Source organism: Herpailurus yagouaroundi, unplaced genomic scaffold (genome assembly GCF_014898765.1).
Source record: "Herpailurus yagouaroundi ecotype Mexico unplaced genomic scaffold, PumYag 28, whole genome shotgun sequence".
In the NCBI taxonomy this organism is placed as follows: Eukaryota; Metazoa; Chordata; class Mammalia; order Carnivora; family Felidae; genus Herpailurus; species Herpailurus yagouaroundi.
In genome coordinates, this window is record NW_024412376.1 from 163,634,049 (window position 1) to 163,649,559 (window position 15,511).

General features: G+C 51.5%; 1 protein-coding gene across 1 annotated transcript in view; it reads left to right on the forward strand.

Annotated features, from left to right (window-relative positions):
- The window catches only part of EVC (EvC ciliary complex subunit 1), a 66,086-nt gene that overhangs the window by 5,641 nt on the left and 44,934 nt on the right, over positions 1 to 15,511 (forward strand). The window contains exons 3-8 of the mRNA XM_040494746.1: positions 560 to 643; positions 2,674 to 2,906; positions 4,167 to 4,251; positions 10,097 to 10,195; positions 12,191 to 12,328; positions 15,101 to 15,259. Of these exons, the coding sequence (XP_040350680.1) occupies positions 560 to 643; positions 2,674 to 2,906; positions 4,167 to 4,251; positions 10,097 to 10,195; positions 12,191 to 12,328; positions 15,101 to 15,259 (798 nt within the window). The remainder of the gene's footprint in view (positions 1 to 559; positions 644 to 2,673; positions 2,907 to 4,166; positions 4,252 to 10,096; positions 10,196 to 12,190; positions 12,329 to 15,100; positions 15,260 to 15,511) is intronic.

Below are 15,511 nucleotides of genomic sequence, written 5' to 3' on the forward strand. Positions count from 1 at the left end.
CCACCCACCCATCCATCCATCCATCTATCCATCCATCCATCCATCCATCCATCCACCCATCCATCCATCCATCTATCCGTCCATCCATCCATCTATCCGTCCATCCATCCATCTATCCATCTATCCGTCCATCCATCCATCCATCCATCATCCATCCATCCATCCACCCATCCATCTATCCGTCCATCCATCCATCCATTTATCCATCCATCCATCCATCTATCCATCATCCATCCATCTGTCCATCCATCCATCATCCACCCATCCATCTGTCCATCCATCCATCCATCTACCCATCCATCCACTTTCCCATCCACCCATGCATCCATCCACCCATTTGTCCATCTGTCCATCCATCCACCTATTCATTTACCCATCCATCCACCCGTCCACCCACCCATCCTTCTAACAAGTGATCACCTACTGGGATCTAAATGAGCCTGTTACAGTCCCTTTCCTAGGCCACAGTTACAAATGGGGTGTGGCATTTTTGCAACTCTTTGTGGTTTATCCTTCATTTTCTAGAAAGCACCCGATGCCATGTGTTCTTCCTCCCCAGGAATGTGAGCCATCTTTCAACAGCAACATCACAGCATTTGCACTGAAGGCAAAAGTCATCTATCCCATCAATCAGAAGTTCCGGGTAAGAGTCCTCAGCTCCGTCTTAGAAACGCAATTATTCAGTAATGCACTAGAGATGGGAGTAGGAGTGGGCAGTGGTTTTGGGTCCTCTCTGAGGGTTTTCTGGTAAGTCATTTTAACAAGGATAATTTTGAGGCTGTGGAATGGACTAAAACTTTAGGATGAATCCGCTTTATGATGGCATTGTCAGGGACAGGGTATAGCAAGGTGTCCCCAGGAACACCAGTGGCAGCACAGTAGGGCAGCACCCTACTCTTCTAGCAGTAACACAAACACCGGCCCTGACACGGTTCCTGGCATCGCTCCTCATTCGCAGATCCCACTTCCGCCCTGCTGAACACTGACTGCGGGGCTGGCCCAATGCTAAGCATTTCTCATGCGTTAGGCATTTCCCATAAGGTAAATCATACTGTTATTGCCTCTTCATGCATAAGGAAACTGAGGCCCAGAGAGGCCAATGACCTGTGCGAGGTCCCCTGGCTATAGGTCTCTTACACGTGAAGCCAGGAATTCACCTGCGGTCAGGAGATTTGCAGACAGTAGCACGTCCCACGGTGCTTCTAGGAGCCCTGGGCTTTGAGACTGTCCCTGGAAGAAAGAGTCCCTGGTCCAGTACTGGAGGAAAATGTTGCCTGCTCTCCGGGCCCTAAACAAGACGGGCTCTGGGGTCACACAGACTCCATCCTAACTCTTATCTCGGCCGTTACTATGGGCCATTTCCTGACTCGGCCTCCTGTTTCTTCACCTGGAAATGGGGGTGATGGGCCCTCCTGCCTCCACCAGTTGTTTGAGGGTCAAATGGGATTATAGACATAGGGTTGAGCCCTGCATGTGGCATCCAAGCGCTCAGGACTTGTTCGGTTTCCTCGGTTATTATTTGCTTTTGAAGACAGCCAGAGCCAGGTTCTGCAAATCCCTGCCCCACAGAAATGATTTCACTGTGCCGAACACAGACTTGCCCAGATTAGAACTTTAGTGCAGTACTGGGACTGCTCCCAGGGACGCTCATTGGGAACTGCCTCCTTCACTTAGCTATCTGGTGGGTCGGTGTTGGGGCAAAACTCCCAGACCAGGGGCATTTATTCATCGTCGACACCCTTTGCCAGGTAGGCTCCTGCTGGGCACTGGGGATTATCCAGTGGTTGGGACAGCATCGTCCTCACCCTGGAGGCCCTCATCGTCTGGGCAGAGATTGTAGGACGGTGTGCCGTAACCGGCATGGGCTGGACCGGGCTACCAGGGATGGAGGGCTCTGGATCTGTGTCTGGAGGGAGGGATGCCTCCGCCCAGCAGACAGTGAGTGAGGGCTGTTGCGGGCAAGGGGACCAGAATCTGGAAAGACCCAGAAGTATGGAATGACGAGGGAGGTTTGGAGCTGGCAGCCGGCTCCGTACTACTTGGGCAGGAACATTCTGGAGCAGTGGAGCAAGCTGGACAGAGGTGGTGGCTGACATTTGTTGAGCCCTCCAGCTGTGCCAGGCACTAGGCTGTGACCTCATGTGGCCATGGCAGCGTGTGGGTCTTGAGTCCCTTGGTAAGGAGTTTCGGGCCTATCTAAGGGCAGTGGGGAGCCACCTCAAAGGCCTGGGGTCAGGAGGTGATGCCCAGGTCAGTGTAGGTGGGGAAGAGCCAGGTGGTCAGCAGGTCAGTGGACAGAGCAGAGCCGGGGGTCTGGGACAGAGGCAGAAGCAGTGGGGGCGGGGGGCAGGGAGCAGGTGGAGGTCAGAGTTGGTGGCCAGGTCTGGGGTGTAGGTGGGCCACTGGTGAGCAGACCCAGGCTCATGGCTAAAGGGTAGGGGCCTAGTGCAGAGGTGCTGGCCTCCTGGGGACAAGAGCTATGACCCTGGTCCCTGGGGTGTGGATGTGGGCGTGACCCTGGGGCACGGGGCTCTACCTGTTTACTCTTCCCCTCCCAGTGTGTCCCCAGCCTGGCCCTCTTGGGACTGCTGTCATATATCTCTGGCGGAAGTACTGAAGCAAAGTCACGATAGGTCATGTGGACTGAGCGAGCTTTCTCTCCCCCGACCCCAGCCGCTGGCCGACGGTTCCTCCAACCCGTCTCTGCATGAAAACTTAAAGCAGGCCATCTTGCCGAACCAGCCGGTGGAGGCTTCCCCCTCCAGCAGCCTGGGGAGCCTGAGCCAGGCCGAGAAGGAGGACTGTAGCTCCTCGTCTAGCATCCACTCGACCGCCAGTGACGACAGGTTCCTCAGCCGCACCTTCGTCCGCGTGAACAGCTTCCCCGAGGTGCTGATCTGCGAGAGGTAAGGCGGGGGAAGGGATGGAGAAACAGACCCGTGGACCATATCACTGTCAGTGGAGAAAATGGAAGCCCAGAGAGGTTAAGCAACTCAGCCACAGACACACAGCCACCCAGTGTCTGAGCTGGAGCTCACCATGTGGCGTTGGCCAACGTGGGGGTTATGGAATCCAGCCTGAGCCCCGAGGAGAGACATTAGGGGCATCGTTGAATCATCGACGTGCCCTGGGCGTTGCATAACAGCAGCTAGCACTGATCAGGTGCCTTCTGTGTACTGGGCAGAGTACTGAGCACTTTGCAGGGATTAATTGTCTCACGAGTGCGACCGGGTCTGTTTTATTCACTGCTGTGTCCCGTAGGAGCCTGGGACAGGTTCAGTGATGGATGAATAAAAGTTAATCAATGAATTAATTCCTCTTAACACTATGTGGTAGCTGCTATCACCGCCCTCATTTTACAAAGAATGAAGGGACACAGAAAGGCTGAGTAACATGCCCGAGGTCACACAGCAGGTGAGTGGTACAGTTGGGTTTGACCTTATCTCCAAAGCCTTTGCTGCAAATCACCAAGCTGCTCAGCCCACGGGAGAGGCTGAAGACAGAGGCAACAGCGTTGTGCTTTGGTCCTCAGACTTCTCTGCTCTTTAAGTTCGGTGACGTCCAAGGGGCCCTGCCCCTGTGAGATGAACCGGGCCCAACCTCAGCTCAGGGCTGTGGAAGGAGTGAGCCCAGACCCTGAGCTCTTTGCTGACCTTGACAGTGGCTGGGAAGGGGTGTTGAGGAGCTTTGGGAACTTACTGGGCTCGTCACGGTTTGGGTGGGAATGGGGCTGCTCAGAGTGCGTGTGCCCACCCCGGACAAACGGTCAAATCTGCCTGGCCACTTACCTGCCCTGTGACCGCTAATTGACTTCCTAAGTCTGTTTCCCCATCTGTAAAATGGGCATGAGAATGTCTGCCTGCAGGGGCGGAGGGGAGAGGGCTTGTGATGTAGACGTTACGATGCCGGAATGGGGTGTCCTTGTCCCGCCTCCGTCTCTTGCTGCCTTCTGCCCGTCACGTCGCAGACAGCTGCTCCCTTCCGGTCACAAGTGATGGATGAATCACTTGGGCGGCTGTTGGGAACCTCTGCACGCTGCAGAATTTAAAATCGGGGCTCGGGATGCACCGAGGCTTGTACTGAGCAGGGATGTGCTCCCTCCCTGTCACCCCCCTCCCCACCTCAAGTACTCTCAAAGGCCTTCCGTTTCTCTTTGGACTTTTCAGTGTGGACCTTGACTTGTGTATCTATAACCTTCACTTAAAGGATCTGCTGCGTCTGGACACGGCGCTGAGGCGGGAGAAGCACCTGGTAGGTGGCCGGCCAAGTTTCTCGCCCTTTCCCGGGTCGTGAACACAGGCCCTCCATGGGCACCGAGTCCTGTGTGCCCTCAGGGACTGAGTCCTAGGGACAGTGGAGCCTCCATGACAGGAAGGCACAGGGTGTAAGGCTTCTGACAATCAAATAGAGAAGCAATTTGTGCCTGTTCATGGGGCACAGGCTGTACTTGACCCAGAGCTGTGGGGCGGGGCGGAAAGATGAGACCCTCCTCCCAGGGCACACGTCCTGATGGAGACGGGAGTAAAAGGCATTGAAAAGAGCACAGCATTTTGATTTGCGGTTTTTGCTTTTTTAAAAAAAAAATTTTTTTAAGCATTTATTTATTTTTGAGACAGAGACAGAGCGTGAGTGGGGGAGGGGCAGAGAGCGAGGGAGACACAGAATCTGAAGCACGTTCCAGGTTCTGAGCTGTCTGCACAGAGCTCGATGCGGGGCTCGAACTCACAAACTGCGAGAACGTGACCTGAACCAAAGTCGGATACTTAACCGACTGAGCCACCCAGGCGCCCAGGTTTTTCCTTTTAATGTTTATTTGAGAGAGCGTGCACGCACAAGCGAAGGAGGGGTGGAGTGAAAGGGGACATAGGATCCGGATGTGGGGCTCGAACTCCCGAACTGGGAGATCATGCCCTGAGCCGAAGTCAGATGCTTAACTGACTGAGCCGCCCAGGCGCCCCAAGAGCACAGCATTTTTAAGGGAGTGGTGATAGCGAAGATAATATTGTATTCACGAGCACTAACTTTGTTGATTGCTTACTATGTATTGGGCCCTGGGCGTGTTACACAGGCAGTTAGCTCTGAACTTCACCACAACCAGGAGAGGTGGGTGCCATCGTTACTCCACGTTACAGATGAGGAAACTGAGGCACAGAGAGAAGGACTCACCCCGAGTCGTAGAGCCCGAAGTTGGAGCTGAGATGGGCAGTCAGGCACCTTGTCGTAGGCGTGCGTTCTCGGAGCGGATGAGGGCGCCATCAGAACCACAGAGGGCAGCGGACCAAGACTCATCTCTGCCAGATGCCCCGGCCTCCCAGTGAATCAGCGCTGGATCCAGGCTGCGGGGGGGGGGCTGGAGGGATGCGTCCCACTGTGGCTGCAGAACAGCAGGGCCGGCCAGGCATCGGGGCCAGGGGGCTTACAAAGAGGAATGATTTCTCCCAAATTATCGACTGAAGGATGAGATCTACAGAGGGGAGGCCTGCTGCAAAGAGAAGGGGAGAGGGACCGATGGAGAGGGTGACGGAGACGTAGAAACGGAGACACAGACAGACGTGCCCGGGAGGTGCTTCGCTAGAAACTAGAAAAATAAAAACCTCAAGTTGGGGATGCAGTGAAAAGAAATGCGGGCTCCGTGAGAGCAGGAAGGGCCTCGTAAACAGGGGCCAGTGTTGGAAACCAGGAATCCTACCAGGACTCCAGAAATAGAGCCTCTTCCGGCAGCCCCACTGTGCCTGGAGAGCCCCATCGCCTTGAGGCAGCAGCCCGCCTGCTTTCGCTCGGCCACATCGCGTCCCACCTGCAGGCAGGTGGCCCTGGCCATCTTCTCAAAGGCTCTGGGCTCCCTGGAGGGCTGACTGTTACTGCGCTCGGAGCCCCATCCAGCTCGCGAGTGACATGGTGCCGGCCACCTCGCCCCCAGAGCAGACAGCAGGTGCCTGCGGGGACCTGGAGGAAGCATCCACCGTCACTCACCTGCCTGTCTTATATGTGGGCAGCCTCCCCTCCCTGCCAGGCACAGTGGACAGGGACAGGGACAGGGACAAGGACAGCCGCCACCTGCATGGAGCCCACTCTCCACGGGGACACGGCAGTAAACCACACAAATACACCACGCAGACAGTGGGTCTGAACAAACGATACAGTGCCGTGAGCATGTGTAAGGGGGGCCCGAGTGTGGGGGAGATGGCCAGGCTTCCCTGGAGGGAGACACATAAGCTGGAACCTAGGAAAGTTCCAGAAGCACTGGATTAGGAGTCAGAGACCTGGGTTCTAGTCCACCCTCCCACACTTATGGGCTGTGTGACCTTGGGTAAGTCGCTTCCCCTCTCTGGGCCACTTTAGGAAAGGTATAAAGATAATGTTTTTCCAGCTCTTACCCCGTAGAATTTCTAGGAAGTGAAGTCGTCTCTGCGGGCAGAGCTCTGGGCTCTGCTGGGCGGTGTGACCAGCACTGTCACAGCACTGCTCGGTCAGCACTCGTACTCGGCTAGGCTAAGCACTCTGTATGTCTGATCTCAGTGAAGCCCTTACTCTCTCGTACCCTCACAAGGAACCTGAGACTCAGAGAGGTCGCGTCAGTTGTCCAAAATCGCAGAGCTGGTGAACGGCAGACACAGAACCCAGAAGAGGTCTGGCTGAGTGTAAGGTCTGTGTGCCCGCACATAGTAGGTGCCCCGTAGAAATGTGCACGCTGACACCGAGGCCGCCTGGGGACTGCTCTCCACGCGTGGCCTTTCCCTCACTGAGGGGCACATCTCCGCCGGGTGCGGGACCTGGAGAAACACGGCAAGCTCTCGCAGAGACCTCGAGTTCCGTTTCTCTGGTAGAGATCCGTCACCACAGGTCAGAGTTCAGAAGTGACTCAGGCCACAGACAGATGGCGCCCCGTACGAACCCGTGGGATCTCTGTGTTGTTACAGCTGAAACTGCGGCAACACCGTGGTTGACTACGTGCCAATGACAAAGTAAAATAAAAAAGTGGCTCAGGTGGGGCGCCCGGGTGGCTCAGTTGGCTCAGCGTCCGACTTCGGCTCAGGTCACGATCTCCCCGTTCATGGGTTCAACCCCCACGTCAGGCTCTGTGCTGCCAGCTCGGAACCTGGAGCCTGCCTTGGATTCTGTGTCTCCCCTTCTCTGTCTCTGTCTCTGTCTGTCTGTCTGTCTCTGTCTCAAAAATAAATAAACATTAAAAAAAATTTTTTTTTTTTAAAGTTCAGGCCAGATGCAACCATCATTCAGCCCAGGAGCTTAGAGCTCCCTGGTGGCCCCTGAGGGAGAAAGTGGCACTAGGCTCATCAGGAGGTGGAGGGAAGCTGCATCTGTCAGCGTTCAAAGCAGAAGAACAGAGATGAGGACAGATTAGGGCGTGTGGGGGGGAGGGGTGCCATTAGAGGGATCGTTAGGACTAGGGGATTTCTCCTGGTGCTGGAACATTCTCCGTCTTGGTTGTGGCAGTGGCCACATGAACGTGTACTTGGGGTAAAGTTGCACAGAAAAATACACACACACACACACACACACACACACACACACACGACTGCCGGTGATAATGAGTGGAAACTGAAGTCTGCAGTAAACTGCACTTGGACCAATGTCAGTTTTGGAGTGGATACTGTACTGTGGTGATGTCACATGTCATCCAGGGGGAAGGACACCTGGGACCCTGTCCTGGTTGACATATTCCTCTGAGCCTGTAAAGTTTCCAAATTAAAAAATTTTTAACTTGAAAGGAATGAGGCAAGACTGATACACGTTACTGATTCCGTCTGGGGTCAAAAGGAAAATGGGTTTGAGACCAACATCTTGAGAAAAGAACGTTACCTTATGCAGCCTCGACCTCAGTGGGTAGGAAGCCAGGACAACATTATGTTCCCAGAGCTCGTTAGCATGGGCAAGCATAAGGAAGGTTGGTGGAAAGTTCTGGGTTCTGTCCCTCATGGCTGTCCCTTGTGACATGAGGCCAGTTTATCCAGATTTCTCAGCCAAGAGTCCTTGCTGTGAAGTGGGGAAGATTGTACCAACCTCCTGCATCCTGTTAAAACCAAATGAGATAATCTGTATCTTAGCCTGGCACAGAACGGTGTTTAACAAACCTTAGAACGAGGGTTGCAAACTATGGCCCTTGGGCCGATCTGGCCATGCCTGTTCTTGCCCAAATTGCCCCTGGCTGCCTCGATGCTGTAACAGCAGAGTCCAATATTCACAAGAGACAGTATGGCTTGCCAACCCAGAAACGCTTACTATTGGTAAAGTGGCCCTTTGCAGAACAATATGTGTTACGCCCTGCACCAAAGTGTCTGATTTTGGCGACAGTACAAAAACAATTCAGTGGAGGAGTGGTAAGCTTTTCAGGAAATGATATGCAGCAAATGGGTGACCAGAAGCGGACACAGATGGGCCTCGAGCCAGACCTCCATGTCTTACAAAAACAAACTCCGAATGGATCATGGACATAAATGTAAAATGTAAGACATCTTGGGAAAAAAAAAAAAAAAAAAAACAGAAGAGAAAATCTTCAGGATTTAACCCTAGCAAAGAGTTCTTTCTTAACACTGAAAATGTGACCTACACAGGGAAAACTAATAAATTGAACCTCATCAAAATTAAAAACTTTTGCTCGGCAAAAGACCCCATTAAGGAAGAAGAGAAAGAGAAACATTCACATCGCAAACCATGTATCCACAGGAAGCTCGTGCCTCAAATCTATAAAGAACACTCCGACCTCAACAGAAGTAAGCAATCCAATTGGAAAATGGGCAACAGACATGAACAGACATTTCACCAAGAAGGAGATACAGTTGGCAAGCACACACGTACAAAAATCAGACAGAAAGGTGCTTGACGATATCAGCCATTAGGGAAATGCAAATTAAAACCACAGTGAGGTAGGCACCTATCAGAATGGCTAAAATAACAAGTGATGAGAACACTAAACTCTGGTGAGGATGCGAGGAAGCTGGATCTGTCGTACATTGGTGGGAATATAAGATGCTGCCCAGGAAGACAGGCAGTTTGTCACAAAACCCAGCAATGCATTCTTGTGCCTTTACCCCAGAGAAACTTAACATTCACACGAAAGCCTGTATGTGGATGTTCTTACCAGCTTTATTTGTAAGACCCCCACACTGGAAATGCCCTCAGGTCCTAAAGTAGGTGAATGGTTAAACAAATTGTGGAGATAGCACCCTTGGACGTTTCGGGGTGTCCCCACTTATGGGAGGACACGTTTTGGTTTAGAGGAGGCCTCCGTCCATCCAGACAGGAGGCTGGAGTGGATGATGTCATACATCCCAGGTCCAAACGACTGTCCCTCTGATTCTTCCCACAAAGAAGCAACACTCTTTGCCTTTTGTATTTTCTTGACTCACAGGGAAATGGGCAACGTGGAAGGAATGGCACACGTTAAGCGCCTAATGAAGATTTCTTGAATCAAGGGGTGCCTGGGTGGCTCAGTCGGTTGGGTGTCTGACTTCGGCTCAGGTCGTGATCTCATGGTCCGTGGGTTCAAGCCCCACATCGGGCTCTGACAGAGCCTGGAGCCTACTTTGTATTCTGTGCCTCCCTCTCTGCTCCACCTACACCTGCACTCTTTCTCCCTCTCAAAAATAAGTAAACATTAAAAAAATTAAAATAATATGGGGTGCATGGGTGGCTCAGTCAGTTAAGCGTCCGACTCCAGCTCAGGTCATGAGCTCATGGTTTGTGAGTTCGAGCCCCGCATCAGGCTCTGTGCTGACAGCTCAGAGCCTGGAGCCTGCTTCAGATTCTGTGTCTCCCTCTCGCTCTCTGGCCCTCCCCTGCTCACGCTCTGTCTCTCAAAAATGAATAAAAAAGCATTTAAAAATTTTTTTAAAAAATAAAAAAATTTTAAAAAGACAACAAAAGAAATAGAGCATGTTTTTTAGAAGCTTCATGAAAATGCTATCGTCGTGATTTATAATCTGAGATAGTTTTCTATAGTAAAAATATGTACGTGTGAAGAGATATATAGAGATTGAGATGGGGTGAGGGGCTGGGAGCAGGTGAAGGAAAGGAGGTAGGAAGAGAGAGAGACCATTTTTAAACCTTTCCGTTATGTCTTCCTTCTTGGCCATAGATGTTTATTCAGATTTTAAAAATGTGCCTCCTTGATCTTCTTCCCAAAAAGAAGTCTGATGATGAATTATACCAGAGGATTCTTTCGAAACAAGAAAACGTAAGTAAGTCTTCAACCTGTATCTCAAGGTAACTTAGTAAGAGTTTATTACAATATGTAAAACACAACATCGTATGAAACTATTTTTGCTTTCACGTGTAAAAATAATTTATTTCAATATTTGCCTTTGAACAGTGCAGTCATACAAAAGTATGTGTACAAATGTAAAAATGACCAGTTATTATTAAAATTTGGAAAAATACTGAAAGCAGGAAAAAGAGAAGAGTGTTGGTCATACCCGCTCCTCAGAGAGAACCACTGTTACCTTTAGCTTCTGCCCAAGGTTGGGTATTTTTATTTTTGGATTTTTTAATTATTTTTTTAATGTTTAGTTTTGAGAGAGAGAGAGAGAGAGAGAAAGATGCAGCGCATGAGCGGGGAGGGGAAGAGAGAGAGGGAGCAAGAGAATCCCAAGCAGGCTCCATGCTGTCAGCCCAGAGCCCGACAAGGGGCTCGATCTCACCCGCCGTGACCTCATGACCTGAGCCGAAATCAAGAGTCAGACACTTAAGCGACCGAGCCACCCAGACGCCCCCTCACACATTATTTTATTCAGTCTTCACAACAGCCCTGGGAGTAGCTGTTATTATTTGTTTACAGCTGAGGAAACTGAGGCTGGGTTTAAATGACTCTCCAGTGAATAAATGACAATAATCATGGCGACACTGGGAATTGCACAAGTAATAACGAAGCTGTGTTACACGAAAACGGTAACAAGCTTTGTAGTCTGCAGACCCAGGAGCCGGTTCCACCACCAGTACTGGGACAGCAGGGTAATCACTGCAGTGGCTGCTGCTTATCGAGAGGTTGTCTGGCCAAGTGCTTCCCATGTGTACTTTTATTTAATGCTCATCATGACCCTCTGACTTCTAGACGAGGACAAAGGTACTCAGACCGGTGGCTGCTCTTGGGAGAGAAGCAGCATCATGGGGGTGCGTGCAGTTGGAGGCGCAGGTATCTGGGGTCCTCAAGGCTGAGTGACGAGCCCAGCACGCCTCTTCCTACAGGGAAGAGACTCCAGACGAAATACCCCAACTCCCCAAACATCAGGCTCTCCCTCTGGCAGGAGCCAGCGTCTCTCTCTGGTAGTGACAAGGGCCTGAAATCACGCACAGCTTCACCATGGACGCGCAGAAGCAGTTTTCAGCAACGTCTTTTTTCCGAATGAAGCTGGAGCCACCCTGGCACAGATTCCAGTTCTCTCGACATGGTCCTGGAGGAGACGGGGCTCCTCTCGCGCCCCACGGCGGGGCCTGAAGGACTCGGTACAGAGGGGGCTCCTGCTCCAGTTCTGAGTTGATTAAGAGACAGAGTCAAGGGGACACATACAGAGAGGTCAGCTTCACAAGGCAGCTTTGAGGACGTGGCTTAGCTGAGCAGCAGAGTCATAAACCCAGGACTAGGTAAATGCCTGCCTCGTCTGGGGCGAAGCTGGCCACCTCTGGCCTGCCCAGCCCACCCTGGGCCAAGGCCACACCACAGCAATGGCCTCCCCTGAATGGTCCATGCCAAAGAGGAAAAGGCTGGACAAGCTATGGGTGCACACTTCCTGCTGTGGAACCCACCAATTGCATTGCTTCACGCCTCCCCTAGGGTGTAGAGAGTATTCCTTCCCCACGGAAACCAGAGGAGTGGGGAAGAAGGATTCCCCCTCCAACCCCCAGATGTGATGGTATTTTCCAGGACTTTAAGGAGTGAAGCACATTATTTCATCGTTTTTAAAAAATACATTCTATTGGGGGGGGGGGCGGTTGTGGAATGAGGAGTATAGAAGAAAAGAATCTAGTATTCTTGAGGCTCTATGTTTAATGAGAAAAATAGATTTCTGTCATCAAACCTTAAGTAGGACAATGCCTAGGGCAGTTATGGTTAAGAAATATTTTATGATAATATGGTGAAAGATAAAAGCGTTTCTTTTGTAGAATTTAAGATATATTAGGTTTTTTACTTGCTTTTTTTTTTTTTTTTTGCTTTTTTTTCCCCTATTTTTCCCAGGACTTGGAGGAATTAGAAAAGGGACTTCAGGTCAAACTATCAAACACGGAAATGTTGGGGACTGGCGATTCTGAATACATCACTCTGGCAGATGTGGAAAAGAAGGAGCGAGAATACTCTGAGCAGCTAATAGATAATGTATGCGATGGATTCGTTTTTTCCTGTATAAAAACCTTGCTTTCTGGGACAGTTAAATTGGCGAGATTAAAGAGATGGCTTCTAGAAGCATGTTTCACACTTGAATTCCCTGTTGCGCTCTGCCCAGAGCCAGGGATCCAGTTTCGGAAGTTATGTGATAGAGAAGGTATAATTAAGGGGCCAAGGTTCCTTGGGAATTCCAATGAATTCCCCTTGTTTAAATTTTAGATTGATCTTTTGATCATTCTCAGCAAAGATTGCTCTAACCCTCTATGTCATACCACCCCGTGCATTAGGAACAGATGTGAGCGGCTAACTTCTCCAGCCCGAGGCGTCACTCGTGAAAGCTGGGTTTAAATTCTAGCCAGGGTGGCTTCTCTCAAATATCCCTTTTCTTGCTTCTCAGTTCCATTGCCCCCTGTTCCTACGTTAGGTATTAAACAAACATTTTTTGGCACCCAGGACTGTGCTGCTCACTGGGGTTGCAGAATGAACTTAGACCTGGCCTTGCCAGACAGATGCACAGGCTGGTCTGGCGGGGGAGGCGACAGGTGAGGAGAATGCAGACTTTAGAGCTCACAAGCGTTGTGATAGGTGAAAACAGCGGAAGGCTGGGGTGCCGCGGAGAGAGAAGTTCGTTGTACCCTAGGTTTAGGAAAGTCTTTATAGAAGAAGAGACCCGTTGACAGGCTTTCTGGGAGATGTCGGGGGAGGGATGCTGGCAGAGAAGGGAGCCAGGGGGTGCCGAGGCGCAGGCAGAGCAAGATAAAGCCAGAGATCCGGCCCGAGGGTTTTCATCTTGTGCCAGGGAGGTGGGTGTCACTGGAGTTTGGCAGCCGATGTGGCTGGGTCCATTTCTGTCTCAGAAGGACCACTCAGGCTGCTGTGTGGGGGAGAGGTATGAGCTCTGGGGCTAGGGCGGTAGGAATTTCGTGGAAGGCAAATGCAAGTAGGAGCAGAGGGGTAAGAAAAAGTGGGAGAGCTGACAGGATGGCAGATAAGGAAGTTTGGGGGAGAAGCGGGTGTAGAGGATCCGCACTGTGGAAATAAGGACCCCAGAACGAGAGCTAAGTTGGGAGGGGAGCTGGTGAGTCCCGGCTTGACATCTTGAGGTGGAGATGCCGAAGGATGGAGAGAGTCCGCTAAGCTCGGGTCAGATGACACGGGGAGCGAGGATGTTTGTGGCATGAGATGGCAGAGGGAGGGCGCTCAGCCTGGATTCCGGGGTCCTCAGGCTCCCGAAGCAAGGGACCCGTGTGTCCATGTCTGCGTATTTCAGACAGATGATTCATAGTATGCCCAAGATTCTCTGAAGTACGGCGACCTCCAGCATTGGAGACGCCCAGCCAGGGTGTCTGTACAGTGGGTAGGGGAGGCAGCCTGGTGCCCAGTCTTGGATCCTGCTGGCACTTAAGGAGGAGGAGTCAAGGAGAATTGAGACAAGAAGGCAGAGTATGGACTCTGAGGGACCGGGAGAAAATCATGTTCCGGACATAAAGGGAATCAAAAGTTTCTAAGAACAGAGGGGCACCCTGGCTCCCTGGAGCTGGAGGAGAAGTGCCAAAGCCGGCTGGACATCGATCTCTGTTTGGGGGTGTGTGGGGTGTCATGGATGACAGTCACATTCCCTTAGAGCCGTCGGGAAGGACGTCATCTGGCGGCAGGGACAGGTGAGAGGCTGGAGGTTTGATGGATGGGCTGCCAGCTGACTGGGGCAAATAGCGGGTTACTGAGTACACGAGGCGCCAGGGCACTCAGGTGAGCGCTTCCTCTCGGCCGTGCCCAGCCCCTGGGAGGGGGCTGCTCAGAGTGACTCAGTGTTTCAGGTTGCGTTTATCTCCACCCTTCGCCATTGCAACAAGGTCAGGGTGGGCTTCTGGTGCCACCATGCCCAGTGTAGCCAGAGGTGCCCAGACGAATTCAGCGTCTGAGAGGCAGAGCCACGGGGAAGAAAACCACTCCTGGGGGAGTTGGGTGGACCTTCACCAACTCTGCCCCTGCCTCCCGTCAGCTCCATGATCAGCGACCTAACTTTCTGAGCCTGTCCCTGCATCCAGCCAATACGCACTTCACCTGGAAATAAAATGCGTGAAGCATAGAGCCTGGCATCTACCTGTGTGCGGTAAAGGGAAGTTGTCCTGACTGCCGATGTCACGGCTGTCACAGCTCTGGGCAGCTGAATGAGCCCCGATACTCCGAGACCCTCCGTGATTCCCACCTCTCCTCCTGAGGAGATGCAGGGGTGGGGGGGGGGGGGAGGAAAAAGATTTCAAAGCAGAATGTTTTCATGGTCGGCATCGTCTCTGCCAGATTTGCTCTTTTGTACTTTGAGGGCAATAACTAAAATGTAAATGGCCATTCGTGCTTTTATTTCCAGAACACATTGAATCCCTTTCAGAGATCTGGAAGCTTCCAGGAGCACACTGTCGAATTTCACGCACTCCCCAGGCAGCAATCATGGCCTGTTTAAGAGTCTTTAAGCTGTTTATGCCGGGTGATCTCATTGTGCCTGCCTTCCTTATCAGCAGAGCACTGGTGTTTGCTGAAAAGCCACCTCGAAACTGACGGGCACCTACAATACTCCGAGGAGGAACCTCTCTACAGAACTCGATTATTGCCAAGATAAGCTCGCTCGGAATTGCAGAATTGTTTAGAATCTCAGTTTGTGATAAGGAATGAATTGTAATTCTCAGACATGAGCCATCTAGCTTTATAGCTTTCTTAAATAAGTTTTCTACACCCACCTTCTTGCTTCTCATTCTCATTTCACAGATGGAAGCTTTCTGGAAACAGATGGAAAATATCCAGCACTTTCTTATGGACCAATTTAAGTGTTCCAGCTCCAAAGCCCGACAGCTCATGGTGACTCTCACGGAAAGAATGATTGCAGCCGAAGGGTTATTGCATGACTCTCAGGATTTGCAGGCTCTGGTATGCTGGAGGGGTCGGGGAGGGAACATAAGGATACTCACTCTAGAGAAGGAGAATCCAGAAGTTTGATGCCCCGTAGAGATCAAGTCAAACAGCTTTAAGTTGTAGATGGGGATATAGACCCCAGAGAAAAGCAGTGAATCCATCCATCCATCCATCCATCTACCTATCCATCCTTCCTTCCATCCATCTATCCATCCATCCATCCATCCATCTATCCATCCTTCCATCCATCCATCACCCATCCATCCA